General features: G+C 48.0%; 1 protein-coding gene across 14 annotated transcripts in view; it reads right to left on the bottom strand.

The window, feature by feature from the left end:
* Positions 1 to 3,501: 3,501 nt before the first annotated feature.
* The window catches only part of Tanc1 (tetratricopeptide repeat, ankyrin repeat and coiled-coil containing 1), a 234,393-nt gene continuing 224,924 nt past the window's right edge, over positions 3,502 to 12,970 (bottom strand). For 12 of the 14 annotated variants that reach the window (XM_017319203.2, XM_030251967.1, XM_017319205.2 and 9 more), the window contains 5 exons: positions 12,497 to 12,629; positions 10,649 to 10,740; positions 8,630 to 8,776; positions 7,605 to 7,705; positions 3,998 to 7,020 (listed from right to left, as the gene is read on the bottom strand). In XM_017319203.2, coding sequence (XP_017174692.1) covers positions 5,592 to 7,020; positions 7,605 to 7,705; positions 8,630 to 8,776; positions 10,649 to 10,740; positions 12,497 to 12,629 — 1,902 coding nt within the window. In that variant the 3' untranslated portion in view covers positions 3,998 to 5,591. Of the gene's footprint in view, positions 7,021 to 7,604; positions 7,706 to 8,629; positions 8,777 to 10,648; positions 10,741 to 12,496; positions 12,630 to 12,970 lie in introns of all 14 variants that reach the window. The other 2 variants (NM_198294.3, NM_001290659.1) reach the window with 1 other exon arrangement.

The raw sequence follows: 12,970 nt of genomic DNA, 5'->3' as shown, positions 1-12,970 counted from the left end.
TGTCCTCATGCATTTGCACCTAGCCTGTCTATTCCAAGAATCTCAGAGCAGCCCGCACTGCTGATACTGCTCCTGAGCATATACCCAAAAGATACTCTACTATACTACAAGGACATGTGTGCTCCACTATGTTCACAACAGCTTTAATCTTAATAGCCAGAAACTAGAAACAACCCAGATGTCCTTCAACTGAAGAATGGATACAGAAAAGGTGGTTCATTTACACAATGGAATACTATTCAGCTATTAAAAACAAAAACATCATAAAATTTTCAGGCAAATGGATAGAACTAAAAAATATCATCCTGAGTTGAGGTAACCCAGACCCCAAAACACATGCATGGTATGTACTCACTGATTAAGTGGGTATTAGCCCAAAAGTACAAGATACCCATGATATACCCCACAGACCCAAAGAAGCTAAACAAGAAAGGCCAAGGGGCTTGAATCTCACTTAGAAGGGAGAATAAAATAGTCATAGGAGGCAGTTGGAGGGAGGGAACTAGGTGGGAGAGGGGACTGGGGGTGTGGTGGGGGGAGTGTCAGGATCAGGTGTAGGGAGAAACAGAAGGCCAGAAAGCCAAGAGAATGGAAATCAGCAGCTCTAGGATCTCTAGGAAGTCCCAGAGACCTGGGATGGGGCAGGGGGGCTCCCGGGAGTTAATGCAGGTGACTTTAGCTGAGATGCCTAACAGTGGGAATATAGAACCTGAGAAGGCTCTTGTAGCTAGGCAGGACCCCCCAGTGGAGGGATAATGACACCAACCAACCCACCCATAAAACTTTCGACCCCAAATTTGTCCTGGCTAAAAGAAATGCAGGGACAAAGATAGAACAGAGATTGGCTAACCAGTAACTGGGCCAACTTGAGACCCATCCCATGGGCAAGCACCAAGCCCTGACACTATTAAGGATACTGTTAGGCTTGTAGACAAGAGCCTAATATAGCTGCCCTCTGAGAGGCTCTACCCAGCAGCTGACTGAAACAGATGCAGATGCCCACAGCCAAACAGTGGACAGACATCGGGGACTCTTCTGGAAGAGTTAGGGGAAGAATTGAAAGTCCTAAAGGGGGATAGATCTCCAGAGAAGGACCAACAAAGTCAACTAACCTGGGCCCCTGGGAGCTCTTAGAGACTGAGCCACCAACCAAACAGCATACACAGGCTGGGCCAAGGCTGCTGGAACATATGTAGCAAACAAGCAGCTTAGTCTCCAAAGCTGTCTGTGGAATCCAGTCCCCAACAGGACTGCTTTGTCTGGCCTCAGTAGGAGAGGTTATGCTTATTCCTGCAGAGACTTGGGGTGTGTGTGTGTGTGTGTGTGTGTGTGTGTGTGTTGGGGGGAGGGGGAGGGTCTCAGAGGAGAGGGGGATCGGGAGAGACCCTATGGGGGGGAAATGTCTAGGCTGTAAATAGACCTTGTCTCAAACAACGTGAATGTATGGGTGAACATACAAACTAGTAACTGAATGAATATCTAAAAGGCCTGTGGGATGGCCCAGTGGGAACTGCTCTATCATTCACGTAGCACCACAGAAAAATTAGAAAATCTTGTGAATGAGAGGCTGGAGAAGGGGTCGGCAGTTAGGAGCACTGGCTGTTCTTCCTTAAGTCTAGGGTTCAGTTTACCGAGTCCACACAGGTTTACAACGCTGCCGCGCCAGGTCCTGGGAATCCAGGGCCCTCTTCTGGACTCCGCAAGCACCAGGAGCACACAAAGCAGACAGACTTAATTCAGACAGGCAGACAGATAGACAGACAGAATACTCACACAAATAAAATAAACACACCTTAAAAGCATTTTCTAAATGAAAAGCATTGTAGACATTTAATCACAAGATTGTCCCAGTCTGCTGTGCATAAATAAAATACCACTTAGAAATTTAAAAAAAGAAAGAAGAAAGGAAGGAAAGGAAGGAAGGAAAGGAAGGAAGGAAGGAAGGAAGGAAGGAAGGAAGGAAGGAAGGAAGGAAGGAAGGAAGGAAGAAAAAGCAGGGTGGTGGTGGTACACACATTTATTCCCATTGGATAGCAGAGGCAGGGGGATCTCTAACTTCGAGGCCAGTTTGGTCTATAGAGTGAGTTTCAGGACAGCTAGGGCCTTAAAGAGAAACCCAGCCCCCAAAACAACAAAGAAAACAAAAAGAAATCAGGGATAAATGATGTAAACACACCGTTTACTTTCTCCTATTTCATGAACACACAGTGAGTAAATTCCGTTACAGAAAACTGCCAACTCTAGCTGCCAAAGCAGCGTCTTTTCTTTGTAACTACTGCCTTGTGAGCCTCTGGACGGATGCTGAACTGTATTGTTTCCCAAGCAGAGCCCTTCCTCCATCTACTATTGTAGAAGGTCATATGTCTTATTCTACATGATCTACCGTTTCATTGTGAGCAAAACAGGTAAAAATGGGTTCTAAAGAGTGGGGCTTCACATTGCAATCTAAAGAGAAATTGTTATTTCTAACATTTTAATTTAAAAGTTACCATTAAAGCATCTCTCTCTCTCTCTCTCTCTCTCTCTCTCTCTCTCTCTCTCTCTCTCTCTCTCTCTCCTGCTGGCACAAGTCCCTCTGGGTTGTTTTGGAACAGATGTTGTGTTCCACTCATAAGTGATCCCAAGATCCTAGGTGTGCTAGGGCGCCTGTGGTGAGGAGAGTCCTCTGGGGACCTTGGGACTGTCCTGAGGCCGACCTGAATGAACCCCAAACTAAATCAGAACAGCAACTGTAATGCTGTCTCTCCTCACACGCTGGCTGCTCACTGAACAGGATAGTCAAGACGTAGTATTAGTCAGCCCTACTTTTGCCCTCCTGGCCTATTCTTGTGTTTTATCTTTAAAATAGTGTTGAGGACTGGAGATGCTTAGGTTTGTGAGCCACATCACCAACAAAACAGTAACCTAAATGAGTATTGAGCTTCAGATTCCAAGTTACCCTCTCCTGGCAGGTGACAGCAGCCAAGGGAGGGAGAATCTTCCAGAAGGTGTTTACAGTGGTAGGGTCCCTTGCTCCACAGAGAGCCCCACACCCACACACAGCACTAACTGCGCTTAGTAGGTTAGTAAAAACAAACCATGAAGTTCCGATGGCACGCCACTGACAGGGATGCAGGGAGCTGGAGGGAAACTGGAAGAGCGGTCATATATGCAAGTATGGAATTCTCAAAAAAGTTGTTTTTAAAAAGTACTTGAAAAGAAAAACCCAGAAATGTGTCAAGAATGATGAGGGAGATCTCACAGGATCTCCTCCTCTGGACAAAGAGCTGTAGGCAATTAATGGCTGCCGAGAGGAAGAATTCATCTTCTCCAGGGCCAGCTCCCATGGAATGCCCTAAAAGCATTACATCTGAGCAATACTAGCTGGACTCCGCAGGTTAGGGGTGCGTGTACGTGCGCGGGCATGTGAGAGCATGACAATAGCTGAAGGGTCATGAGTTTGAGCGAGTGTGGGGGCGCTGTAGGAGGAGACCTTGGATGGACGACAGGGAACCATGGAGACAGGGTGAATACAGTATGCATTTGGGAAGTTTCGAAATCTTTTAAATGAAAAATATATAAATATAAAATACTTCAAGTAAGAATTTTATCATGATACAACCAAAACAATCTCTATTCTTACACAGTTTGAGACAAATCTGTGGTCATAAAGACAGACAGTTTCAATGAGAAGACACTGCAAATGTGCTGGAAGACGCAGCTGTCCTGAGAGGGCACGGTGCACTGGCGGTTACAGGGTACAAGTATCTGTGACCAGCGAGACCCATTAGTCCACACTGCTCGTCCCGTGCATTTTTCCTATTTAAGGCAAAAAAAATCATGAGACTAGAGTACTTTGGAATTTCTAGAAGCTCCCACCTTATTCTGAAATTAAAATAAAACCCGTGCTGTTGGTGTATTCAAAGTGCTTTTTACTCCTTAGGGTGACAAATCAAGGCAGAGAGCCACGAGAGGTGTCCCTGCCTTCTTACCCGCTGAGCAATGAATGCCAACCCACTTGGAGTAATGGTTTTTATTCCATGTGGAAAAAGTACAGTAGTTGTGCAGAAACAAACTACATAACGAAAGAGTAAGACTGTCACAAATATTAAGGAAAACAATAAATAAGCCATAGTAACTGGAGCAGAACTCAGAGAGAGCTTATAAAAACGGCCTAGCTGTTTGTACAAAGCCCTCTGCACACAGGAACAGACACACTAAATGACGCCGCGGCAAGGTTCCTTTTCGTACAAAACCTTAATGATGTTCATAGGAGCATCGTGGGTACTCACGTTTAAAACATTCTGCAAATATAGAACTTCCTTCTCCCCGATTCTAGAAAATACATTTCACATCTCAACATATAAAATACTTCTCCCACCTCTCTCAAACCAGCATTTGAACATCTTCCAATAACACCATTTTCATATAAAAATACCTTAAGCCAAGGTTCATCCCTGTACCTTATCTTTACAGGTGAAAAATATGTCACTCGGATTTAAGTAGCACCTCAGAGGTGTCCATACACAGGAGATAAAGTGCCATTGCGGGTATACTGTTACAAGCCGTGATAACGCATCGTTCAGTGCGGCAACCAGCATGATGGAGCGTACAGAGAACATGCAGAGAGATGGCGGGGTTCTGTTATTTGTCTTTAGATTAACTTCCTTTGAGTTATTTACAAGTCTGAATAAAATGGGCTAGCTATTTATATATATATATGACACATGACTATGAAACAACGGGCTGTGTAAGGAAATCAAAACTGCCACCCAGACCTCAAGGGTCCTGTCTGAACACTTTCCCTAGAGGACATTAGAGGCTTGTTTTGGGGACCGTCACTGTCCAGAACACTTTCGGAACCAGTTAGAGCTAATTTGTGGCCGTCACTAAGAGTGCTTCTCTTGGTACTTTTGCACAACTCTGACCTGGACACCAATCCAAATTCTAGCTAGCCTGTTCTCGTCTTATCAGCAACACGGTGAAACCTAAGTATAGTTCCAAAAAGGGGGCTATAAAAATACTCTTCAATTCACCATATCATGGAAGTAGGTGTTTGATCCTCTCGAGGAACCAACAAGATACTTGGCTGCGCTTGTATTTTGCAGATAAAAGTCACATTTATATCCAGCTAGAAATCACTCAGGTTGCGATTTTTACACACATGTAAGGACAGGTTTGACTTAGGGATCTGTAACTTAAACACCCTCCCTCCCCATCTTTTCCAGAATTTTCCAGATATTATGTCAGGAGTTAACTTTTACCAGTGGATTTTTTTTTCCTTCTCTAAGTACGTGTGCTTTTACACAGAGCAAGCCAAATAATCTCCTAAGAGAACGGCATCAGTTGATGTCTTCTTGGCAGCCTTTAAATCGCCAGATATAAGCTGACAACAGTGTTCAATGCTGTTTAGTACTTCTGTTTATGGCTGATTTCTAGCTACTAATTATAGTTTTATCCTACAGTTTTAATATGTCAATGGCATCAGATCCACCCAAGAGGTGGAAAATATGGCTAACATGTAATTTTTATTATGAAAAGAAAAAGAGACATCATTTATTACCACGAGCCAACAGACTGCCTCCAGATTCTACACAGGGGTTGCTTAAGGCTCACACATTGGACTCTATGAACGATCGCTTTGGTTTTGCTGAAGTGAGGTGGCTCCTGTGGGCTTCCGTACTGACATGAAGTGGCTGCTTAGAGACGCCCTCTGGGTAGAGATGAGGAACCCCCTTAGTTATCCTGTTATCTTGACAGAGGGCTGGGATTTGGCACTTGTTCTCTTCCAGCTCCTTCACCTGAGCCCCATTGTGGACACCCATGCTCAGGGGAGGAACTGAACACGGTTTGGCTTGGCTACAGTATCCTCCTGGCTTGAGAGTGGGTTTCTCAGAGTTAGACTGCAGGCCAGCTGCAGTGGCTGTGTTTGTCAGTAGCCCCTCTGCCACCGGGCAGTGCCAGGAGCGGTTCGGAGGATTGCTTTGCTGCTGGAACCTGGCGGTCTTGTCCATGATGCCCATAAATGGAGTGTTGCGGGGCCTGTGTTCGGCAGTGCCACCCTGCACCTGGGTTGTACCTTTGTCTCTGATCCGAGAGTCTGGTCCTTGGACCTTGAATCCGTCTGAAACGCTACTGCTTGAAGTCAAACTACTGGTGGAACTTGACATCTTTATGCTGCTCGATGGAGAGCCAGAGGAGCCTGAGCTAGAGAGGGAAGCCGGGTGCCGCACATCGCTACAGCTCACTGGTCCGCCCTGGTTTGGAGGAGCCATGTCCACGGCCACGGAGGCATGAGCCAGGAGCCTCTCGGCAGCTTTGACTTTGCTCGGTAGAGGATACGCAGTGCCGCTCTCACTGCGCTGCAGCTGGAGGCTCTGGCTGGCGCCCAGCCGATCCCCGAAGTGGCCACAACCAGTTCCTGCAGTGAAGGGACCGGTTCCCTCTAAATGCTGGTTTCTGCTCACGGCAGGGGCTGCAGATACTCTACCCGGCATCGGACTCGGGGGAGGGTTCTGAGAAGAAACTTGTATTTTTGTGCTACTGTTTCTCATGCTAGATTGCCCGGAACCCAGATGTTGGTTGGTCTTCACTATCTGTGCCTGTTTGGTAGGCTGCATAACCAAGCCTGACTGGGCTACAGTCTCTCTCAGGGACTTGCTGATTCCTGCCCTGCTCTGTGGGGATGCTGACCTGCCTTTGGACTGTAATCCCTCTTGAAGGTTGCGGATGTATGGGGAAGGGACAGACGGTGGTGGCTGGGATCTGGGAGTCGGGGAAATGGACTCTTCCTGTGAAGAGGTGTCTTCCTCTTCCGCCTCCTCAATGGGGAAGTGGTCCTTTAAACTAGAGGCTGGCGCATCCTCCTCATTATCCGAGTCATTGGCTGGAGCTGGTGGGGGACCCTGCTGCTTTTGCTGCTGGTTCCTCTGGAGTTGCTTGCACTCTTCTTCAACACGGGCCAGGAGCCTCTTGATTTCCTGATTGTTGGGACAGAGTTTCACAGCCTCTTGCAGGTCAGCCAGAGCTGCCAGGAACTGCCTTCATATGAAAGTATAAGATAAGATTAGAGGACACATCTGAGCAGGCTCTGGGTGCACTGTCCTTAAGCTAGCTGTCCTCAAAGGGAAAGGGGGGAGGTCCAGGGACTTGCTGGGTAAGTCCTGGTTGGCCCAGAGTTGCTGAGCCAACAGAACAGTGCTGTACTCTAACCCAGGGCTTGGTGACTCTGGGCCTCTGATCTATCTATAAAGACACCAGGGCAGAGGGTGCCAGAATCCTGTCCCTCTAAGCACTGGTTTCTGCTTGAGGCCCTCTCTGGCCCTCCTCATGTCCCTTTCTAACTCTTCTGCTCCTCTGTCACCCCTCTTTGTCTGTCTCATATGAGACAAGAGCTCAGAGGGTGTTCTGGTACGGTGGGCAAGATACCAGAATGTCAAGAAAATGAACGTTAGCCGCTAAAAGTAACGCCCATGGCCGTGCCTCTTGGAAGCCACTGGATTTTATTGAAAGGAAGGAGAAGTGTGTAATAACTCTGATGAAGGGAAACACCCTCAAACTCAACTAGCAGGTTTGACCTCCCAGAGAAATGCCCCAGTAGTCACGTGGGTGACCCCAGACAGTACCTGCTGTTCCTTTTTGCTCTCGCCCGGGCATAAAAGGCTTCGTAGGATTTGGGTTTCAATTCCAGAGCCTTTGAAGCAAATTCTTCTGCCAAACCAAAGTCCTGGTAGCAACAGTTGAAAAGTCAGAAGCAGCGCTGAGAGAAAGGGCTGTCTTCTAAGAGCGCTGCCCTAAGGGTAGCAGAGCATGGGGACCCTGCGGGGTCCTGGGGGCAGGGCAGGCACATTCCCTTACCCGACTCCCCCACACTTGTTTAAGATACATAATCAGAGCTTATGACTATCCTTAAGCACCCAGTTCAGAAGCAGCAATTATGGCTCAGGAGAAAGCAGCACAGCTGCACACAGAAGGCCCTGGGGCTAGGAGCAGGGCTGGGGTAGGGGTGGGGCTGGGAGCAGGCTGGGGGTGGGGCTAGGGCTACGAGTGGGGCTGGGGGCGGGGCTGGGGTAGGGGTGGGGCTGGGAGCAGGTTGGGGGTGGGGCTAGGGCTAGGAGTGGGGCTGGGAGGGGCTGGGAGCGGGCTAGGGGTGGGGCTAAGGGTAGGGGTGGAGCTGGGGGTGGGACAGGGAGTGGGGCGAAGTTCAAAACATCAGTAGGAAGAACTACAAAATGTCTACTACTAACAAAGTACAAGTTGACCACTACTGGTTGTAAACTGGGAGTATTTACTAAGCAAACCCAAGGACCACAAGACAGGTCAACTGTGTGGACACTTGTCTTGGACTTTTCTTGAATGTGGAAAGGAAGCGTCCTCGACTGTTGAAAACCCTGGCAGACCCAGCTGGCGGGGACCGGACACAGCTGGCCTTTGCTGCTTTTGCTGAAGCAAAGGAAACGCAACCTAAGCACATTCTATCAACCCGAGTGCTTTCCATCAGCATCTGGTGAGGTGGACAGTGGCTGTGACCTATGAGAGGTCCCTGAGAGCAGCAGCCCCCACAGCACCTCAGTCAGTCGCCAGACTGGGTCGAGGGCCTGGCCCTCACCTACTGCCAAAGAACTGGGACAGACAACAGCTCCCAGCTTACGTTTGTTTTCCTTCGGCATCGCGACAGATTGAGATAGAGGGAGACTCTCAGTTCATTGAACGGCCTCATGTCTTCTCCGAGTCCTTCCCGAGGGAACTTCCGCAAGGCATACTGGTACCTCTGGGCTGCCTCCTTCATCTTCCCTTTCTACGAATCAAAAATCACACAAAGTTATTCTTTCCCAGGGGGCTCTAAGATGAACCACCATTCTGAAGGCCATCCCTGTAAAAATCTTCACAGTGCATGAAAAGGACCCGGATGGCTAGGTGTCTTTTTAGTAGGACCCAGGCCACTGAGCAGTCTGAACGATCTCAGACTACATCGCCCTCACAGGTTGTCACACAGCAAGGAAAAAGATGGCTCAGCAAGAAGGTATTTGCGAACTGCAAAAAAAAATCACTAAGTCTCCACCTTCTGCATCCAGTTATCTTATCACATCTAATTTCACTGTTATTTCAAGAACCATGTTTCTCTGAAATACATTTTAATTTCAAGTATAATAGACACTGGATTGAAAAAAAAATGTTGTAGTTTCTAAGGCAGCCAGAACCTCATGGATAAACCTGCAGCTTGACGTAGAATAGTAATTTTTCTTTTAGAAGCACCGAAGAATTGGCTTTACAAATGAGAGCCACACACAGCACACCACTCTCAAGGCCAAAGGAATCCATTTGCTCTGTCAGCCTCCTTGCACAGCAGGAACTGCTGCCTGCTGGAAACGGCTTAATATTTCTGACATAATTACCTAGCAGAATCCATATTAAAACCACTTCAAAGCCACAACAGAATACACCCTGAACTCAATTTCCAACCGACTTCAAGCCAGGAACCCTGCTGGGTCATGCTATATGCCTAGTTATTTGTTACTATGAAAAAAAAAACCAACAACAAAAAAGAAACAAGAGCATAGCAAATAAATCTCCCCAGGAGTGAAAAGGATTAAAGCAGTCATAAGCTTGGGTCCCTCCCCCATACTCTTAATTCTACCTAATTACAGGTTCTTGAAAGAATAGTCATCTATGCAAATGACCTACCCAGCTACCTAACCCAGGTGTGGCCACCCACCACTCACAGGCGTGTATTTACAGTTTTCCTGGGGCACAGCCACACTCCCTTGCCTGTGCATCTATAACCCATGACTACCTCTGAACCAGCAGTGAGCAGGCTAGCCTGCACATACCTCAGAGCCTGAAGCACACACTACCCACCATGGAGATAAACTGGCAGCTCTTTGGAGAAAATTTAAAGTCAAATGTATGAAGTTGTGGGTCTTATTTCCATTTTGGGGGGACCGTGGAAGAACTGGAAAAAATGAACTATCTCTTGAGTGAGAATTTATTACTTGTCTATATTAAGTAAAAAATATCAGTAAAAATACTTAAAATGTCCACATTTGTAGAATTAAGATCTGAAAGGTAAAAGGTTGGGGGGGGGTCATGGTGACATTGGATGGTTTTAATTTTCTTTTTAAAGATTTATTTATTTTGTATACATTTGTATGAGGTAGGCACACACATGCCACAGAATAGTGTAGAATTCTGAGGACAACTTATAAGACTCAGTGCCCTCCTTCTACCAGCAGGGCCTAGGATTCAGAGTTGGGCTGCCAAGCTTAGCAGCCAGCAACTGCCGTTACCGTGCCATCCTCTCTTCAACATCCTTTCCTTCCGTAAATGCTTTTGTCATGTACCTCCCGACTAGGTCCAGGGCCATAATTGGATCTTTGAAAGGCGGAAAAGCCAAGGGACTTGGCTATGCCAGCTGACACAGCAGTGGCTCTCTCATACCTTAGCCACCGCCTGGAGTATCAGTAACAACTGTCCTCAAACACAGAGTTCTTTCCCATTAAGGTCCGGCTGTTTGGAGATTAACAGGCATCTAGACAAGAGGTCATGCTGGAATGTTTTGGGACTTCCATTCTTGCAGAGTTCCTGCCCTGCATGGCTACAGCACCCAATACCTAACTGAGGGGCGGCCCCAGGTCAACAGCAGCAGCAGCACGGGAGACAAGCCACGTACCTTGTACATCACATTTCCTTCCTCTACCAATTTCTGCAAAAGTATAATCAAAATATCAGGCTTGGAAGTGGCCATCGCCCAAGCGGCATTTCCTGCAAAATAAACACGCTGTCAGGGGTGCTTCCTCAGCCCAGAGGGAGCAGCTCTCTTCTGCAGCCCCCCCACGCCATCCCACAGTACATGGTGCAGGAACTCATAGCAAGGCCAGTGCTGGTCTGGGTCTCGGTGCTTCTGGCAGCAGGGCACCGGCAAGCTGGTTAAAGCGTCTCAACTATTTTATCCACACCAGCCCCCAGGAGGAATCACCAATGCCCACAATCACTTTCCTTACCTAGTTCTGCTAACAGAAATGAAGGTGCTTGCCTTCTATGGACAGCATTAAACCCTCAAAGGCTTCCTCATTTCCTGACGCACCCAGTATGGCAGGGTGGGAGGCCACTGTCCTGAGGTCCCCTGCACTCTTCTGAGGCCCTAGCTTGGGTCCCCTGTCCAGCTTCTCTTTTGGTCTACACTGGCTACAGCCTTCTCTCTCGCCCCTGACATAGCCTTGGGACACTGCTAGGCCACTCAGCTCCCGTGTTTTGTTTGTTTGTTCCTGTTGTTTTTTGTGTAAAAAGATGGCATCCCCACTACTTATGTACAGGATCAAGGTAAAAATGGGAAACTGCTTAATACCGGGACAGCTTGTTCTCTGTGTAGCCCCCTATACCCACAACTACTCATGGTCAAAGGGCCTGGAGAGCAAACAAAACCAGGGGCACTTTGGCAGTCTCTGCATCTGAGCAGAATCTGTGTGATGCTCTGCTAGCCGCACATGTGGGCCTCCACACCACCCCCATATATGCCCACTCCTGCTCCAAGGACCTCCTCGGTGCCTCCTTCTCAGAAATTGCGTGTACTGGAGTCATGACTTTCTCAACAAGCTGTCACTGACAATTCCAGGACAGCAGCTGCTCTTCAGAAAACCATCCAGGGCTCTCTGAGCTACTGATGCTCAGTCCATCTGCACTTAAAGCAGAGCCTAAGTGGGTTTTGGATGAGAATAATCTTCATAGGCTCGTGCATTTGATTGGTTGGGCTCCAGTTGGTGGAACTGTTTGGGAAGGATTAGGAGGTATGGCCTTGTTAGAGGATAAGTTCTATCCGAAGTTTCGTGCTTCTGCGGTAGATCTAAGCTCTCAGTTACTGCTCTAGCACCATGCCTGCCTGCCTGCTGCTGCCACACTCCCTGCCCTGGCCACGGCCTCACCCTCTGAACTGCAACTCCCCAGTAAACTCTTTCTTCTGCAGGCTGCCTCAGCTCTCATCACGACAGTCAAAACTTAAGACACTAATACTTCCTGATGTGAGTGTCCATTCATGACCCCAGACTGTCCCTCCCCCTTGGCCTCTGCTCTCTACCTACCTGGAAAGAATGCTATAAGCTAAAGGCCAGCAATATGGCTCATCAGCTGGAAGCCTTTGTCTCCAAGGCTGGGGATCCATGAGACAGAAGTAAAGAACTAACTCCTGTGAACTGTCCTTGGACCTCTGTGTGTAACTTGTATTCATGCACACAAATAATATCTAATTTTTTAAAAGAGGAAAATCATAGGCAGCTTCGGTTTTCTGGATGTCTGTGATTAAATGAGACAGAAGTGAAGGAGTGGGAAGTGGGAGGGGAGAGAGGGAGAGAGAGAGAGAGAGAGAGAGAGAGAGAGAGAGAGAGAGAGAGAGAGAGAGAGAGAGAGAGAGAGAGAGAGAGCTTGTGCATTCTCTGGCCCCTTAGCAGGTACTCTTTAGGTCTTTCAGGTAAGATGTTAGAAGCCAACCCTCTGGCTCTGCCAAATGGAAGCGGGTTTCACTGACCTAGTTTGGCTCCTTTTCTAAGCAGGGTAACCACTACAGCAGTGTTTCGACAGCCGATGGCTCTGTCCAGGGGGCGCATCCCACTGTGGTCCACATGTTCTATCACGGCTCCCTTCTCCACCAGATACAGCACCTACAGCAGCAGGGCCAGCAGAAACCTGAGAAGCAGTCCCTGGCAGGAGCAGGCACCTGTCCAGTTCTGTCTTCTGACTGTGGGGTACCGGTATTAGCTTTATACCCACTTGAGATAGCTCTGGTCATGGTGGGGGGTTTGGGGACATGTGGAAATAAAACCAATGTGACACCAAAAGAAAGGCACTACAATGGCGAACATCTCTCTGCTGTCATCAGTCAGTGATGTCAGTGGCAAATGTCGGTGATGAAGACGCCCACAGGCAGACAGGTGTATGCTGAGGTGCACGATCTGTGCCTCTTCCGCCTGTTCACCTGCAGTTAGCAATGGCTTCTACCATG

Source organism: Mus musculus, chromosome 2 (genome assembly GCF_000001635.26).
Source record: "Mus musculus strain C57BL/6J chromosome 2, GRCm38.p6 C57BL/6J".
Classification (NCBI taxonomy): domain Eukaryota; kingdom Metazoa; phylum Chordata; class Mammalia; order Rodentia; family Muridae; genus Mus; species Mus musculus.
The sequence above is the reverse complement of the archived record's forward strand: the minus strand, read 5'-3'. Positions and strand labels throughout refer to the sequence as shown.